Source organism: Hydractinia symbiolongicarpus, chromosome 15, assembly GCF_029227915.1.
Source record: "Hydractinia symbiolongicarpus strain clone_291-10 chromosome 15, HSymV2.1, whole genome shotgun sequence".
Lineage (NCBI taxonomy): Eukaryota > Metazoa > Cnidaria > Hydrozoa > Anthoathecata > Hydractiniidae > Hydractinia > Hydractinia symbiolongicarpus.
The window spans coordinates 10,666,381-10,685,156 of record NC_079889.1 but is presented as its reverse complement, the minus strand read 5'-3'; the positions used below and the strand labels follow the sequence as shown (position 1 = coordinate 10,685,156).

General features: G+C 30.0%; 1 protein-coding gene across 9 annotated transcripts in view; it reads right to left on the bottom strand.

Annotated features, from left to right (window-relative positions):
- The window catches only part of LOC130628896 (epidermal growth factor receptor kinase substrate 8-like), a 43,079-nt gene extending 24,335 nt beyond the window's left edge, over positions 1–18,744 (bottom strand). For 2 of the 9 annotated variants that reach the window (XM_057441938.1, XM_057441939.1), the window contains exons 1-9: positions 18,528–18,744; positions 15,236–15,282; positions 12,003–12,046; positions 9,893–9,926; positions 6,009–6,060; positions 5,626–5,675; positions 3,258–3,329; positions 2,570–2,659; positions 2,143–2,292 (exon numbers count right to left, since the gene is read on the bottom strand). In XM_057441938.1, the coding sequence (XP_057297921.1) occupies positions 2,143–2,292; positions 2,570–2,659; positions 3,258–3,329; positions 5,626–5,675; positions 6,009–6,060; positions 9,893–9,926; positions 12,003–12,046; positions 15,236–15,282; positions 18,528–18,735 (747 nt within the window). In that variant the 5' untranslated portion in view covers positions 18,736–18,744. Of the gene's footprint in view, positions 1–2,142; positions 2,293–2,569; positions 2,660–3,257; positions 3,330–5,625; positions 5,676–6,008; positions 6,061–7,243; positions 7,277–9,892; positions 9,927–12,002; positions 12,047–13,168; positions 13,289–13,347; positions 13,421–15,235; positions 15,283–15,866; positions 16,090–18,527 lie in introns of those variants that run through there. The other 7 variants (XM_057441940.1, XM_057441943.1, XM_057441942.1 and 4 more) reach the window with 7 other exon arrangements.
- Between the last annotated feature and the right edge of the window lie 32 nt (positions 18,745–18,776).

Below are 18,776 nucleotides of genomic sequence, written 5' to 3'. Positions count from 1 at the left end.
TCTTAGATTATCTTCCTCTTTAAAACTTGTAGACCTTTCTACAAAATTTTAACAGCCAACTGGTGAGAGTTTTCAACTTTACAAACACTAACCTGCCGCCGTTTGACAATCGGGACTGAATCTTGACAAACTTCACATATCATGGTTGATAACTTCAAAGTTCAACACTTTCTATTTTAACGACTTCCTCTACTCAGTGATAAAATTAAAAATGGAACAATAAATTCTAAAATATTAATTGGACTACCACGCAGAAGAATACCTATATATCATGATAAAATAGTTTCTAATGTTATCGCAAATTCTTAACACTGGAGCAGGTTTAATGAGAGGTTTTAAAAACATTTGTGAAACCAAGTCTGATTATGTGCATCCTGTGTTTTTTTCAAACAAAAACCTCGCTATGCCTGGTATGAGAGAGACAATAAAACATTAGTCTTGTTTCAATATATATATATACAAAAAAGACAGCCTCTTTTTTAATCCTTTCATCTAATAGCACAAATTACGAAATTAGCTAAATTACAATAAACCTTATAAAAAAAAATTAATGACTTGTATTGTACAATATTTATGATTTTTATGACGTGGTCCTGTTGTCTTTTACTTTGCTTATTACCTAATGTAAAATTGTCAAGAAATTACAACAGATATCTAATTCCAATAGATTTTTCTAATTCTCTCTACAATGGCACAGGCTAGTTAGTATAAAAGACTAGTTGATAAAAGAATATCTAATGACACTATCTCATTTTCCAATATTCTATGTGTTATATTATTTCAAGGAGGTTTTAAAAGGAAAGGAGGTACATTACAGCAGTTCCTCTTAAAACCATCGATTGCTGATCAGCAAATTGCTGCATTGTGTTTAAATTCACTTTTTTTCTATTGTGAAATCTTTCGGCGAAATTATAAAAGTAACCAAATTCGTATTTCTGCATAAATTATCAATTATTCTTTCTAGCAATAAAAACTTGTTCATTTTTAAACATGCCAAAAATAAGTAAAATCACCCGAATATGAGGGCTATTTTGGGAAAATTATAGTAGAAGAAAAAACAATTTCAAAAAATAAAAACACAGAAAAGAAAAGAAATCATCACCCAACGAAAAACTCATAATCTGAGATAGAAATAAATAATATTTTCTTTTGTTCCATGAAAGAAACAATAGTCAACAAATTCTACACTGCAAATTCATTAACTTTAAAGAAAAAAATATGTACCAATGTGCGGTTGCACATTGGTACATATTGATAGAACCTAAGTTCCTTGGACATTGAATGGACCTAAGTTCCTTATTTTTTTTGGCAATTTAAGGTACTTTTTTTTTGGTCTCTGATTTGTCATCATAGTAGCCATTTTAGGAATATTCACAAGCGATATATAGTATGAGCATAAGAACAGAAAATAGACAAATAAATTGTTAACAATTCCACATATTTAAGTGTTCTTGAAAGATTAAATATTTAAAAATCTATCATATCAACAGACCAGTTTCATCTATTAATGGTAAGTTATGATGTGAATGCATTTGACTGATGTCAATAGCAGTTTTAAAATTAGCAAAGCAGTTGCATTGCAATTTCAAGTTTAAGGCAAAATAACTTAGAAATGGATGGACATAATTGATGTCATCTCCTGTGTGGATAACAGGGATCACCAAAATGGGACCAGTTAAGCTTGGTCAACCTAGATAAAGTGATCAAAAACCTTTAAGACCCCAAATGTACATAACTGACTGTTGAAAACACATGATTCTATACATTATGATGATCATTGTTTCAACTTTCACACAATGTTGACGTCAGTAAAATATATATTCACAATAGTCTATAGTGATTTTTTTCACAGGCCCTGCCATCTTTTAGGAGACTTTAGGAGAGAGACATGAACAGTTACAAATAAACTAGCTTTTTCTTTTTTAAATGGGTGGCTGTTCATTTGTATTAGAGTAACTCTGTGAACAAAATTCATCAATCCCACAGCAAGATACACATGTGCTTAATTCTTTGTCATACAAAACGTAATAAGAAAAATTTACTAGTCACCAAAAGAGTTCATGAGGAACCAATTTTTTTAGGTTTTTGGGAGATTTTAGGAGATGTGAACACCTTGTTTAGTTGAATGATGGATAACCTTACCTCTTTTGTTTTGCATTGAAACAAATGGACAGCTCCGACTTTATCCTGTGAAAGTTTTGTGCTGAATATGAGTAAATTCTCAAACATTGGATCATCAAGACAAGTAATGCACAAACTGATCTGATCAAACGGGTATTCTTCGATGATGTCCTGCCATAAAGAAATTACATAGGCGTGGTATTAATAACAATTACGCCGAAAATTGAACATAAATACATTGCAGTATCAATGTTATAAACATACGCATGCCATTATCCTGGATGAAAAGCATGTTCCGAGACTTTGAAGACATGTGCTTTTTATGTTTTACATTATGCGATTTTTAATATAACTGGTTGTTAGCTAATAAATATATGGAGAATTATTTGTCGCTGCCAGACTATATAAAAAATAGTAACAACAACAACAACAACAACAAATCTATTACCATTGTTTCACCATTTGCCATTATAAGTTTACGACTAGTGATGTTCATACTCATTTTTTGAGCCCACAATCCTCCACCAGTGCTTACTTGCTAAACATAAAGAAAAGACATAAACACAAGCAAAACAATATAAAGTTAACCTAGGATGTTTACTGTTCCCTTTCAAAAGTTACCTTCAAAGGAGATTTCAGATTGAGAGGGTATTTATTATGCATACCATATTTTCCAGTTAGGGCAGAACTCGAATTAGCACCGGCCCTTCAAATTAGCTGATTCTGCTTCAAGTGAAAAGTGTAATAATGATGAAAGTTCTATTGTAACATGATTGACAAGTTTTGTAAATTTTGTTGTGAATGTTTTTGAAGAAAGTAAAGAGGCTGAAAAAAAATTCATTGATTTGACATTTAAAAAAATTATACTATTATAGAGCCACCCTCTAATTAGTACCAGATCCTTCGAATCAATTTTTAATTTAGCACCCGGTGGCTACACAGAGAAAATATGGTGTACAGCTTGTGATAATTAGAGAGTCCCTTATACTTGTTAATGTTGTGTAAAATGAATATCATAAATCATATTTGAGATTCATTACCACACATTAGTACTACTATAAAAGATCTTTTGTTTTGTTCAACATGCAAAGAGTACCATAAATTGAAATAAAAGTTCAACGTCAAATCATACATACCTTTAGGCGTGCTAGGGCTTCAGTAGGAGTCATATAACCAGCGTTTGCATCTTGGGGAAACGAGGCTAAGTGCTGAAATTGTTAAAGGGAGTAAAAAGTTTAAAAGTAGTAAAATCAAAATGTCTTGCAACATTTGAGAACTGATGTTTAAATCATCTCATAGTGATTCTTCAACCTAAACTTTGGTGGAGTCTCTAGACTGAGAGATTAAATAACTGAGATCCTTTTTGTTTAGTCAATCTACAAAGCAAACTACGAGTGTTTAGTTTAGGCAATAAAATTTTTGTCTCACCATTTCTTACTTGTGATGAATGGTCAAACGAACATTATTAAAAGTAAAATAAAAGGTAGTTCTTTAATTAACAAACATGTGCCACAAAAACGTAGACAATCAAAATAAATATAACAAATGGTGCTATGTTGATGATGGAAAAAAACATAGATAAACGAGAGATTCTTGTTTAGCATGCTCAACAGAAGAGCAGTAGATGAATATTTAATAGGGAAATTTTTTTTTCTTTTCTGTGTCTTTAAGATCGTCTCCACAATCGTTTTAAAAATAATCGTTTCAATTTGTTTAAAATTTTACGATTTTAAAACAAATTTAAAAAAAATCTTAAAAAAAATCGGTGTAAATTTGTTTCAAAATAGTTATAAATCGCTTTGATAATTTGAAAATTGTTTGGTAATTGTTTCCAAATATTCTCAATTTGTTACCTAATCCTTTGATTTTGAAAGAAATCAACTATCAAATTTTGTAAATATCTGCATTCTTCGTCACAGAAATAACGAGCTCGTAGAATGCGAAAAGAATGCAGTGGATTGTTTAAAAGCAAAGGAATGTCTAAAAATACTTTCACAAATTAAAGTCAGCACGTTTTAATTGATTTTTCCCATTAATTCAGTTTCCTATTAACTTCCACTTTGTAGCATTTTTGAGCTTAAAAAACAAAATAAACTGCAATCGTTTCCAAATCACTTCACGTTCATTTCATGAAACGTTCTGCAAGCAATTTAAAAAATTGATATGATCAAACGATGGTGAAGACTTAGACACTGGAGGCGTGGAATTCAATTAACTTTACTAACATGTTGGCCAAAAGAAAGTCCCCCCCCCCTCCCGTCAATAAATTTTCACACCCTTGTCCAAATTGAAGCAAATTTGACACACTTATAGTACGTCACAAAAGAAACAAAATGACAACAATAAATTTTTGCTTGTGTCAGCACATTTTCTGTGACGTCATCAAAAGCTTTAAATTTGTTCAAAATGCCACTATCTGCTTAAAACTGAAGTACTTTAGTTCTTGAGCGAATTTTTACATTCTGTTTGAAGTTTCTGAAAGCTAAATAAAAGTTATTTAATATATTTTCCAGTTTTTACATGGATCGCATAAAAAATTGCCAAAAATTGCCCGAAAATCCTTCTTTTATTTTATTTTCGTAACCAAAACATGCAACAAGATTCTTCTTGATGAAACAAAGTTGTGTTGTAAGTTTCAAGGTCCAGGCACAATCCTAACAAGAGTTATTATAGTTTCCCTATTATAAGGGTTTCATAGAGATTTATAGGGGTAGTTTCGAGTAATAGCCAACATCAAAGCCTCTGTAGGTATGGGACCTAGAAATTTTGGATGTAGGTGTCTAATAGATAAATATTGTAACTCAGTAAGTATTGTAGCCATGCAACATAGGAAAAAAGGGGGGCGGATTCCGCTGCATTTCCAAAAAATGGGTCAGGTTGTGAAATTAACATTTTAAGAAAGTTGTTGAAAAATCTACTTTTGGACAAGACTTCAGGAGTTTTAAGAAGACATTTTGTAAAATTGATAAGAATTGAAAAGTAAGGAGTCAACCCTAACTGCGGTTTAATATGAAAAAGGAAATTAAAAACTTGGAGTTTAAACATAACTGTGGCCATAATTTAAATAACTTTTTTGTTATGTGTTTCATCAATTTGATTTCCAGCCCACCACAAAAAGGTTAAAAAGTTTAAAAAAGGCTACAGATCTACTCCAGTTTGCGTCATGTTGGAAAATTCCTCCCCTTAAATTTCTTACAAAGATAAAGAAAATAAAATTTTGTTATTATGACAAATTTGTGGTGACTATTTTTATTATTAATATAAACCTATTCAAGCAAGCAATTAGTGTAAAAAAATGTTTTAAATTAAAAAAAAAAACAGAATTCATTTTTACAATGTAAAGATTAGATGTGCAACATCATAAAAGTTGCCAATTTATTCCCTGTCTCCTTCCCTACCATCTAATAAGCCCCACCATTAAATTCCCAAACAAAATGAATACGCTCTCAGAAGGTCAATAGAGTATTTACTATACATGATTTTAATAAAATTAATGAAACATACCTCAACAAGGAATTGTTGTGTCGTTGGTGATTTAGAATGATCTGTCATATCTACAAATATAAAGCAGTTGTATGACGTTGGCAACAACGAAAAACTTTTTATAAATAAACCAATAAAAAGGGTTATTCTTGTAATTATTACAAATTAAATAATAATAATTCATAGATATATGTTTGTAACTCCTTCCTAAACTATACAATATTTTCATTCTAAAGAATACTACTAACTGACTATAAGTGACACGTGAGATTATGAAATTTAAACAAGATAAAAGTTTTAAAGAGAAAGTAATACAAAACCAACTAAGTAAATTAAAGGAAAACAAAAACAAATAAACAAATAAAGCAAATAAATCACAAGAACAAAACAAAGCATACACTTACTGTATTTTGCAACAGATCCAGGGGGTAGCCCGTTGGGAAGAGATCTAGTATCCTACGAAAAGCACAATAAAAGTAAAAACATAGCAAATAGGAAAACAATTGTTACACAACACCATGCAGGGCTCGAATTAGGACCTAAAAGTACCTTTGTAGTTTAGACTACAAAGGGCATTGCTAGTTAATTTTATAGTTAAATTATTTTGCAGAAGAAAGTGTTTTGATTGCAATTTTCAAACTGCTAATTTGAACCTTGCAATGTAAAGAGGATAAAAAATCACAGTAGTGATGTAACTCCATAACATTAATGCATATTTAAAAAGGCATATATTAAAGCCAGCATTTGAATCTAAAACTTTGAACCAACAAGAAGGAAAAAGACTCAGCATTGAGAGATAAATGGACCAGGAGGGGAGAAAAAGATTGGTATACAATACGGGAGGGATCGGCAGATGTCCAAGAGGTTGGGTTCAATTCACACTTCACGTTGTTGCAGTCTCTTAAGAAGCTTAAACAAGAGATTTAAAAACTCGAGAACAGTCTTTCTAGTAGAGAATTTGTATATACTGGATTTACTGTCTCATTTCAGAATTTTCCAAAAAGACTGGTACAGTATCTACTCTATTATTCCGCCTCTCTTAATAAAAAATAAAAACATAATTCGGCCTTTCTAATATTCCGACTTCTCTAGTAAAACCACCTTTATTTCTAAGTTTGAAATGCTAAAGTTGCTGCAGGAATAATAAAGTACAGTAAATAGAAACATTATGAAACACTTCAAACAAGTGTGATTCTGTCACAAAAAGAGATGCAGAATTTTTAAAATGTCTAGAAGATGTTAAGGGGCTTGGTTAAAAGTCAGTGCAAGAGCTTTGCTTAGCAATGTATAAGTTCTTCAACTAGAATAAAAAATATGAAAAAAAATGAAAGAAAAGTTTGTGTTTCAAAGATATTCACACCAAAACAGTGAATGCTTTACGACAAAGGGAATACATCAAATATTGTTTTAAATAAAAAGCTACAAAAGAGAAAAAATAGTTCAATAAAAAAAACACTGAAAAATGCTACAAAACCCATCCTCATAGGTGGATGTGAACAACACATCGAAGCAACAACACAAAAAGTAGCAACCCTAAAGTACATAATTATATCCCAAGAAAAAGAATTTTATTTTAAAATAAATAAATAAATAAATAAAATTTATGCAGATATGACACTAGTCAGAAAAAGTAACTTACAAAAATTTAATGTAAAGTGATTTAAACTAAGAACAAGTCATGAGTTAATCCTTCTATTTACACAAAAAAAACTTATAATTCACTCATACGACGGAGTGTAAGGATAGGTATCTGTTATTGCAAATCATAGCAAGGAATACTCTCCTGTACAGTGTATGTAGTAATTGCACATTCTTTGATACAAAAACCTATATTATTTTCTCTAATTACCTCCAGTTGAAACGTAATACAAGTAACATAAAGGAATTTCAAAAGTATTTTGATTAAAGTATAACAGATAAGCTAATAACACAAATCCTTTATTCATGTCATGATGTAAACACAAGTCTTTTCTGAGTAGCAAGAACAAAGTATTTTCTTATTCTTTCTGATTTCTGACCAAGTATCTATTTGTTATTGATGAAAACAAAACTCTTAGAGGCATGTGACAGAAGAGAGAAAAAAGAAAGAGCCTACACTTAAAGAAACTTTAGAAAGGTTTGATAGAGAACACGTATTAATTCAAATAATAGATAATTAGCCCATGTATTTTATTAATGCAATTAAGTATAATCCCAATAAAAAATTAAAATTGATGAAAATTTAAAAACTAGCTACTTAGAGGTCAATATTCTGGGTGAAAGAAAACACAGGATCATTTTTATGGTCTTTAAACGCAAGTTATCAATGAAAAAAAAATTGTGGAGCACAAAAAGTGGAACAACATTATTAACAATGTGAGTGTTGAATTACAAAGCCTTGATCATGTTACACAAATAAACAACGAATAACATCGCCTAGCAACACAAACAAAACAACAATAATTTGAAAACTTCTAATAAAAATCAATACAAATAAAATTAAACAAAGATAAATATGAACAAAATTAAAGAATTATATATTAATCTTAACATAAACCAAACTATGATATTAGAAGGATGTTTGGCAAAAAGAGTTTGTTTGAACCTGCAATTAGTCCATTCAAATCATGCTGGCGTAACGTATAAACGTAACATATTCATGGTTTTAACGAGTGGCAATATTTCCTCAGGCAATGAGATCTTGGCATTACATGAAAGTATAAGATGTGTCATATGATAGTCATGTTGTTGTCATAGAGACATGCCAATGACATGTCTCCATGACAACATGTCTCTCTCTCTCTCTCCACAAATACACTACTATGACTATTTGACAACTGTTAACTGCTATTTATAACTTTGGTTACCTTATTATAAATAATATTCCTATATTTATTTGAGTATTTTTATTAATATTTTGAAAGCAACATATGAAGAGTTATACTTCCCTATATTTGTAATAAGTTATTAAATTATTAATTTGTAATTAATAGAATTAATAAACATTATAGAAAATTATGGAAAATGTTCCCAGTTAATCTTTTCCATTTGCCACAAATTAACATGCTTAGGGATAAAATCATATGATTCTAAAAGCTTCAACAAATATCCACAAATCTTAAGCTCCCATATCTGCAAATCACCAGCTTAAACAAATACCCACAAAAGTTAAAGAAATCGACTCGAGCCAAAAATACAAACACAAAATGATATCCCATGAATTTATTTCAATTCTTTACATTCTTCTCTAATGCTAATTCAAACAAAGACACTTATTGTTAAAAAGAAACGACAGAAAAAACCCGCACACTTTCTTACCATACAGAAATTTAGTGTAGTGCACGTTAAGCAAGAGGAAACATATTTTCTCATATCAGGTTCCTACCTCCATCTTCCATCTACAATCAGTAGGTATTTTTTAAAGTTGGTAAAATCCAGAAACTCGCTAATACTCAGTTTACAAAATGCTAATATGAATAAAACAGTTTTAATTCTATAAAAAAATGTAAAAAATTTGGTTTGAAAATTATTAATCCACTTAGGAATATAAAATCTCCCAAATATCTCCAAACCACAAGCTCTCACATATATCCCCGAATCACAAGTTCTCACATATAATCCACAAATCTCTTTAGATACATGATTCCTTTGCATGTCGTTGCAAATAAATCAAAAAATTTCTACAGTCAAAATGACTTTTAAACTTGCTAATAATTGAAAACTAAACTTTAAAAATACTTCAATTTTAGACCAAAAAAAGTACAAACTTTCTCACCATCCAAAACCAGGAAAATTAGCATAAGTGTGCATTTAATAATAAGAAACATATTTTCTGATATCAGGTTCCAGGGGTTAATAGAGGAAATAATTGTGCGTGTTTGTAGCTTCCATGAAGAGCCTGCTAATATTTTTTTATAATAGTCACCCTTTCTCTATAGCTGGTGGCATGCGTTTGGTTGTTATGGCTGCATTTAGTGACACAAATTTTTTTAGTTTATGTTAGTGACTCAGTAATTATATAATAAAAGCAAAGAAAAAACAAATTACTCATTTCAAGCAAACTGCATTTCTCTATAGTTGCTAAATTTGCATGTGTTTGGTTGTTATGTCTGCTTTCAGTAACAAAAAATTTTATCTTATTTTAGTGGCTTAGTAATTATATAATAAAAACAAAGAATAAACAATTCATTTCAAACAAATTATATCGGATTCTGACGTGGTGTGATAAATTCCATACCGGTGCATTACAACAATAATGACAACAACAATAACAACAACAACAAAACAACTGTGCTAATGTTTTACTTACACCTGTATACATCATTCCTGCAGCCAGACGATGTCTAAAAAAAAAAGGTCACATGTCAATAATAATATAAAATATATAAAATCAACATCACCAGGGCTAAAAATGTAACACTATTTGGGCAAGTTGTAAATTATGTTAGATTGTGTTTCGAATAAGTTCCAAAAAAGAAAATTTTGCGGGCCATATTTTGAAGTTTATGTTTTTTTTGCTACCACCCTCTAATTCTATAACGAAAACAAGAAAGCAAACTTTTTTTAATGTCGATGATTTTTCCCTCTACTAGAAAATTGTTTATACCAGAAAAAAATATAAATGAACTAATTGATAAGCCTGTGGGAAAAAAACTTAAAACAATGTATGAGTCATTTGAATTTTCATGACGTCTCTATTGTGTAGAGCAAGAACTGCTGATCAAGAAACGATCACGTGCTTTTGATGAAGTCATGAAAAGATATTGGGGTTTAAACGTTTTTTTGATGATGACATCAACTGTCTGTTTCAAAATGAATGGAGTTATCCAGTTTTTGAAAGTTAATCCTATTTTTGTCTCAAGTGGTTCCTACAACACCTTACAGAAAGCCATTTTACAAAGTTATCAAACTTCATCAACTCACAAATTCTCTACAGCCTGCAGAACAATGGCCATGTTGATGTTAGCAACAGTTAGCACATTTTGAGAGTTAGAATCTAACCAAATAAATATTAACAAGTGAACATTGAGAAGTACAAATTGTGTGAATCTAGTTGAGAAATCGTTTACATAACTACTTGTGGGAACAAATTTCGAAATTTTTCTAAATATATTTTGCCTTGTAATTACCCATGCAGAAGGTGTCAGTTATTTCCAACCGTTTTCAAGTTATTAGGCCCTAATGTTTAAGTGCAACAATGCAATAGCTTCACTAATTTAAATTAAGCTATAAACGTTAAACAGTTTTGTCGACATATACCGATATACAAATAAGACATGTACTTTTCAGCGACTTTAAAGAGAAATGAACACATCCACTTTAGCTGTTACACAGTTACCGTATTATCTCTTATAATAATACAGAGACTGTGTCTGTTTGTAACAGGCAAAGTGGATGTCTTCATTTTCCTTTGATGTTGCCGAAAAAGTTATGTCTAATATGTTAAATTTTTTTATGTTAGGGCGCGACGAAAATAACACTACTTTAACATCAATATCCTATATTAAATTATTGAAGCCATTACAGTGCACCTAAAATTTTGAGGCCAAATAACTTGGACGTCAATAACGTCAATGTTTTTTCACCGTGTGGGTAACTAGGGACCACCTGGGACCAATTTGGGTAATTTTTCAAACCTGGGTCCCCAAATCCGTTTCGGAATGAACGGGTTTATGACGTCATCAAAAAACCTTTAAACCACAATATTTCCGTAACTGTTGGTCAAAAGTACATGATCTTATACATTTTCTTGATCAGCGTTTCAAGATCTATGCGATGAAGGCAACATGTATACAAATTTCTAAAAAAAAATTTAGGTTTTGATGGGCCATTGCCAACGTCAGCAAAACTTTTAATCCCTTTTATCTCACTAACCGCTCATAAAAAGCACATGATCATATACATTTTCTTGATCAGCGCTTTAACCTCTACACAATAGACGTGAAAACAAGCTTGTGAATTATTTTTTTGTGGATGGGTTGCTGACGTCATTAAAATTCAAATAACGCTTCTTTTTCATCTTTATCCTGCCTCAGTGGATTTTTCCATTGGCCTTATTGACTAGTTATATAATAATAATGCAATAATAAAAACCTCAAACTTTTATCACTGATGAAGCTGACAATAATAGACAACTGTTGTTTCGCTTAAAAGCCTAAAAATGTTTAGTGCATTGCTGCAATGAGCTATTTAACCATGCTTTAGAAAAACAATTCTGTATCCTTTTTCTTATTTTTTTTAGCTATCACTAACAGTAATCAAATCTTCTGGAAGATCCTTGCTATGGTAGACAAATGTAGATGTAGATTTGAAACATTATTCTCAAGGGAAAAAAAATAATTTACACAATGCAACTATCATTTAGGCTTGTGGCTATGTTTAAATTCAAATTTTCTTTTTTTTAAAAGAGGATCACTTACTTTGCTGGGTTGCCACCATTCATCAATGCCATATCATCAGAAGGCTAAAAACATAACAAATTTTTTGATCATACACTATGTTTTTATAAGAGAACAAGCAAAGGGTTTAGTCTCCTAGGATCTGTAATTATTTCATGACTCTAGAAAAAAAAATATTGAATATTTAGCTTGTAGGGGAAATAGCGATATTAAGCTAGTACATAATCTCAAGCTCCCAAAATTTTTTTAATTTTTTCTTGAGCAAATAAGCTGTAGAAGTGATAGTGTCTTGAAACTTTTGAGCTGTGGTACTCAGTTTCTTATAAACAGGTTTCTTATAAAAAATAATGTGTTCCTTATCTGCAAAATAACTTAAAGAGTTAATTGCTAATCATTTTGGAATGTTTTAACCAGAATTTTAACAAAAGATTTTTTTTAGGTTATTTATAAGATTTTAGGTGTAGCCACTCTTTATACTGTAGCTAAGAATCCAATAAAATTATTCAAAAATTAAGCAATCACTCCCCTCTATCAAATAACTGTTTAAATAAAAGTCTGCAATTATATGATAAAAATATATAAATAGGTTACAAACGGAATTAACTAGGGGCATGGTTGATCCATCCTATATATGTCCCAGATTTAAGGACTTTAGATGAGGGATTTTAACCTTAGAGATGACGATGTTTTTAAATAAAATTTGAGGACATTTTTCTAACTTTTTCTAAGAAATGCCATGAGTGAAGAACAAATTATTTCCATGCATTTTGAAAATTAAAACATAGGACAGCTTTGAGGAAATATTCATAAAAATCTACCTTTAGAGGAGATCCAAGAAAACATTTCAAATTGAGGAAATTTGAGGAGAATTATTAAAAATTCACTGTAAGAGGAGATTTGAGAAAACTTTTCAAAAGTGAGGAGAATTAGGGAGTTTTAGTGAGGAGTGGCAAGTCTGGTAATAAAGTTAATTACTCTGGTCAATGTTTAGAAAAATCACAATTTGCCAGGAAACATGATATAAGGCGTTAACAGGTCCAAATTATCTTTTTAAAAAATTTCATGTAAACAAAAAAAAAACCCATATTAGCAAACTTTTGTTACCTGTATATCAATCAACCAATTTTAAATATTGTAAAAAATATAAAAACATTATGATACCAAAATTTCTCATAAAGTGCACCTACATTCATATAGTTTATTTACGGATTGTTAGCACAACAAATGTCCTGGTACTGTCAAACATGTAATGTTGCAACAAGAGATTTTATCATATATAATTATTATTTTTTGTGCTTAGCGTCCCTTCAAGGAAGCGGCAAAAGCGAGAAAACATAAACAAGTCAAAAAGAGACAAAGAACAAACCTTAATAAACAAAAAATTCAATTGGCAGATCTAAGTTTCATAAGACACTTTCCATACTCCCATATCTAACTGTTGATAACATTGGATAGCTATAGAAAAGTATCTACCACAGTATAATGCATATTACAGTGACCTGGTTTTCACATGCTATTTAAAAGAAGTCCTACTTGCTATACCAAGTCAAGTGGAGATTTATCTTACTGAATACAAGTATATACTCAAGATTGGTTAAAATATTTTTTTTCACTTTAGTATGAAGGTAAACAAAAAACTGATTGCAAACTATATCGGCTGTAGAAACCAGGTTAATAAATCTAGGCTAAGGATATAATGAACTTTGTATAAATTGCTTTAATTCAGCTAATCTAAATTCTTTCATGCTAAATTATTTTGTCAAAACAGGCTTCCAATTAAAAAATAATTTTCTCTGACAATACAGGCTATGTTAATCCACATTGTATGGTCTCACGGTTGAAAACAACTTCTTTGAAAGTAATTTCCATCACAGTGACAAAGCCATTTTAGATTTACTTCCTCAGAAAATATGGCTTTATTTTACAAACAATAAGCAAGCAATAAGCAAGCAAACAAAACTAACAGAAATTTAGCACATAAGTTCTAATAAAAAAACTTTAATTAATATATATTTGTAACATATTCAAAAGTGAAATAATACTCAAAGGCAAAAAAAAATCTGAACAGAAGATTTTCAACAACTAGTTATGTATAATACAAATGTATTAAATTTTGATACCAAACTTGTACAAAGCATTATATAATTCGTAGACAAATAAAATAAATATAAGTTAAAATATAAATCATCATTAAGCTTCTTTATCACACTGCTAACTTAAATTCAGAAAACAATGCCAATCACAAATACATCTGTAGTCGTTAACTAATTGTTTTCCAGTTTTCTCTCTAATTATTTTAAGGTCAAACGGTGCCTCTGTATACGTAATACCTTATCAGAAATTTAGTCAGGATATTCTATCCTACCTAATCTATAGTTAAATCAACTTATTTTTATCAAAACATTTAGCTCCCTCATAGTAAGTGTTACGTGGTGCCGGTCAAAATAAATATAGCACAAAAAAAGGTTTACCATCAAATTAAAAACAAAAGATCTTGAGATGTTTGGTTGAAAATGAAACATCATATTTGGCTGAAAACTGTGCAATGTACAAATTAATCTCAACACAGCCAGAAAATAACACATGAATTGATATAACATACATGCACACAATTTTCTGTTACTGGGAAACTTTCACACTTATTCATAAAGCATTCTAATCACAATTCAGATTAGAAGACAAATTTGAAGTAGCAATGTTCTATAGAATAGTTAGCAGTGAGTATCGGATAACTTATGCACAATGTCTGATGCATGAATAACAAAAATAAGTACTTGGTAAAAACTGATATTATTTAAACATACGCATAACACAGAAAAGTTTAAAACTTTCAGTTTTTGTACATTATCCTGACGCCTTTTCCTGCATATATGTTATTCTAACAAAGTACAAATTTTTAAGTTCATTCGCCATGTTTTAAATTCTTCAACAAACTTACAAAAGATAACCAATGTGAATAGAGTGATGAATATTAGGTTCTGGCACAGGGTAACATTTAGGAGATATTCCTCAGCAATATCACTGTGTTTTGCTTGGATAAAACTACTTTTTTTCATTTTCTGCGGAGGAAATAAAAAGTCAAAAACTACTACATTTTGTTTAAGACAATGGTGAACAATTTAGGTTCCACAATCTAAAACTTTAATATATGTTTGTTTTTAATGTAAAGATCAAGATGAGCAACAAAATACAACAGCATAAACAAAATAAAAAACGACTGAACAAGAAGTATAAAACAGAAATGAAAAACTTACCATATTGTTGTTATTGTCACTTGGAGCATGATTTTCACCAGGAAACACTATAAAATAAGTTATGTCATTTAAAAAATATAACTATTGAATGATTTGGCTAACTTTTATCAATATTATATTATATCACCGTCACACTTGTCTCATGAAAGTTATTGTACTTTTTTTGAAAAGAAGATCTTGCTCTCCTGTGATACCTTTTGTAACTTGTTTTGTTTCTCAAAAAAACACAACAAAACAATAAAAAATGTATCCATAAATTAATTTAAAAACAAAGAAGAAAGTCAATATAATAACTTGATGAATTCAAAAAATATGTGAAATGAAAAACAAAAACAGAGAAGACAATAATCAATATTGTAACTAACGAAAACAAAACAAAATAAAACAACACAAACAAACCAAATAAAAATCAAACATAAAAACTAAAGAAGTATATATATATAAACAAGGACATCCTAGATTTTAAAACTTAAAAGTTGAATGATAATGCATATTATCGCTAATACGAGAAAGTTTGTAAAGGAAAACAAAAGGCTCTTAAGGCTTGCTTGTTGTTCAATTAGTTTTTAATGTATAGTAAGAGTGTATCTAACTTTCAAGGCCTTGTTTTTAACATACAGATCACACTTACATCCATCATTCGTCACATTCATATAATTGGATTTATCCAGCTTCGAATACGCTGGACTCCCTTCACGACTACTCCCACTAGCATTACTGCTACCTGTATAACTTGCCATGCTTACAGGTGAACTCACAGGTGAAGGTTTTACAGGTGGTGCAGACCACGACATGATCGGCTAAAGTTGACTGTTTTGCAATGTTTCGTGTTCTTTCTTTTAAGCTTTTTTAAACTTTAAAGTAAAAAAAAAAAAAATTGCCAAATTTATTAATTGATGAAAACATGCTGTATCCAATAATTTACAATGGTCGCCTTCATCCCAAACATTTACTAAATCAGGGAAACAATATTTTGCTAAATAATAGACACATTCTTAAACTTTAAATATATAATAGACTTATTCTTAAACTTTTAAAACACTTTAACACCCTTAAACTTTTAAAAACACTTCCACACCAATCAAAATTCTTAAATTTGTTCACAGACAGCGAGTATAATATAGATATATCCTCATTTTGCTTTAAGATCTGTAAAAACAATTGTGGAACAGAAAGTGTTATTAATACTCTATATAATCTTTGCTCAGATGGTGGAAACCAGTAAATACAACTGCTAAAAACATGTCTTGTTGTATAACATTTATATAACAAAAGATAAGTCAAAACTGTAACCACAATCTACAAAAATGATGAAACATTAAAATGTATCATAAATTTCGTACATACAAAAAAAACTGTGTTGCTACCCAGCATTGGTGAATACCTTGTTTTTTCAGGGGGTATAAAAATATCACTTCTTTTACAATAATGTGTGCAATGATTTTTTTTTTTAATTTATAAACTGAAACAGTACTTTTCCCCACACTTCAATGTTTTTAAAATTGATAAAAGATTCTTGACAAACTTTCCCTTTAACATGTCTTGGATATCAACTGGTCTTGCCCCCCCCCCCACCCTCTCCCTTTAAAATATGATTATTAAAATCAAATAATGCTAAAACAAATATATTTCAATTATGATTTTATAAGATGCTATTTGTTTGCATTAGTTTTTTCATTTCTGTTTCTTTTGTGTCTTTATCTTTTGAACAGCAAAACAAATATGTGTGATGACAACTCTAATATTTAAAATTACGTTGATTATTTTTTTTCTTTTAATAAAATCTTTACCTATGACCAGATGCTTAGTTAAGCAGTGTTTCCATTTTGCTAAAAAATAACATTTTTTGATCTTTTATGTTAAAACTTTTAACAAATAAGGAGTTGTGTGTAGATATTACTCCAAAGTAGAAAGAACTGGTTTTGTCATTTCCAGATAATTGTTAAAACATATCTCCCCACAAAGACATCTATCATCATCTTCATCATCACAAAAATATAATTTGGAAAAATTCTAGGTTCCTTTTGGGAGCAGAAAAGATTTAAAATCTATAGAAATCCACTGAAATGTGAATTATCAAAACAATGGCTCCTTCTTTTTTAAAATAGAGAAGTGCATTTGATGTCAAATACTCTTACTTATTCTCTTGGGATTTTCTCACACCAATAAAACATACAGAGGACATAGGAAGTCACATAAGAACAAAAACATAAAGTATAATTTTAAATGAAAATAAAAATTTAATTCATGACTGCAAAAGGCTAAAATACATTTTTTTTTGCTAACACGTTTTTAAAAAAGATCCCTTCATCCTTGACTTTCCTAGTCTAAGAATTCCAAGCCCCCAGGACCCCTTTATGAAAGAAATACTAGATTTGTAAATTATTTAGTTTTTGATGTGTTTAGTAAACTTTTTGCAATAAAAAGTAAAGTATTCATTTCAAATTGTTGTTTTAATTTACAAGTCCTAATTTTACCCCCGACATTATTTTAAATATTAATTAATAAATTAAATGTTCAATGGTTGCCTGTGAGACAGACAATCATATCAGAAAATAGTAAAACTAGAAATGGTAAAAAAACTAAGTAATTAATAAATCTGATAACATTTGTAATATTGATAAGGATGGCTTTTGTGGAAATACATGAATATACGTATAATATATATATTTAGAATACTACTAGTACATCCTTTGTATACCGCATTAATACATCTTACTACAGGCGTTACCAGGTATTGTAACATAGATATAAAGTTGATAAAATATGCTGCAAATTTAATGTCTAGATGTATTTTAGCAAAAACTGGGGGAAAAGCATATACATATTTCATTATACTCAATCTGAAGACAATTGCCAATAAACACGAAATAATAAAAGTAGACAAGATTGGTGCTGTACCAGCTTTTATTATAATCAACGGTTGTCGTTGATTTGGTATTATGCAAAAAAATGTGTATTCTAGTTCCCTCTTTAAGACACCATTAAACACAAAAGCCAAAATCGTTGAAACATTTTTTTTCAATAAAAGAGTAATGGAACATTATTTCAGTGTATTTAAAACCTGTGCCTACAAAAAATCCATATTTCAATAATAAACCATTTACTTCAATATTTTGTCCTGCTTTTTACCTACAAGAATGTGTGCACATGTACACAAATCTCTAATGTTTTGTGAACATTGGCAATCCATCATAATGCAGCTGGCTAGTCAAAACAACACAACCGCGAATTATATTACGTTAGCTACATCAAATGTTATTGTAAATTGAAATATGATATGCAAACTTACTATGGTAGCCTAAGGAACGCGAATTGTCTCGCATGTTTGTAGTACTTTTGATTCTTTTAGTAGTTATGCAAACACAGAAGAATGTATTGGTTGCTCTTTTTCTCCACGTTTTTGCTCTGATTTGTTTAGCTGTGCAAATACGATATTGTACTTGTTGTTTACCACAAAACGTCTTCTTTGCTTCTACATCAAATGGAACCGCCTCCATGTTTCGTTTTTTACGCGGCCGGGAAAGATTCAAAAAATGAT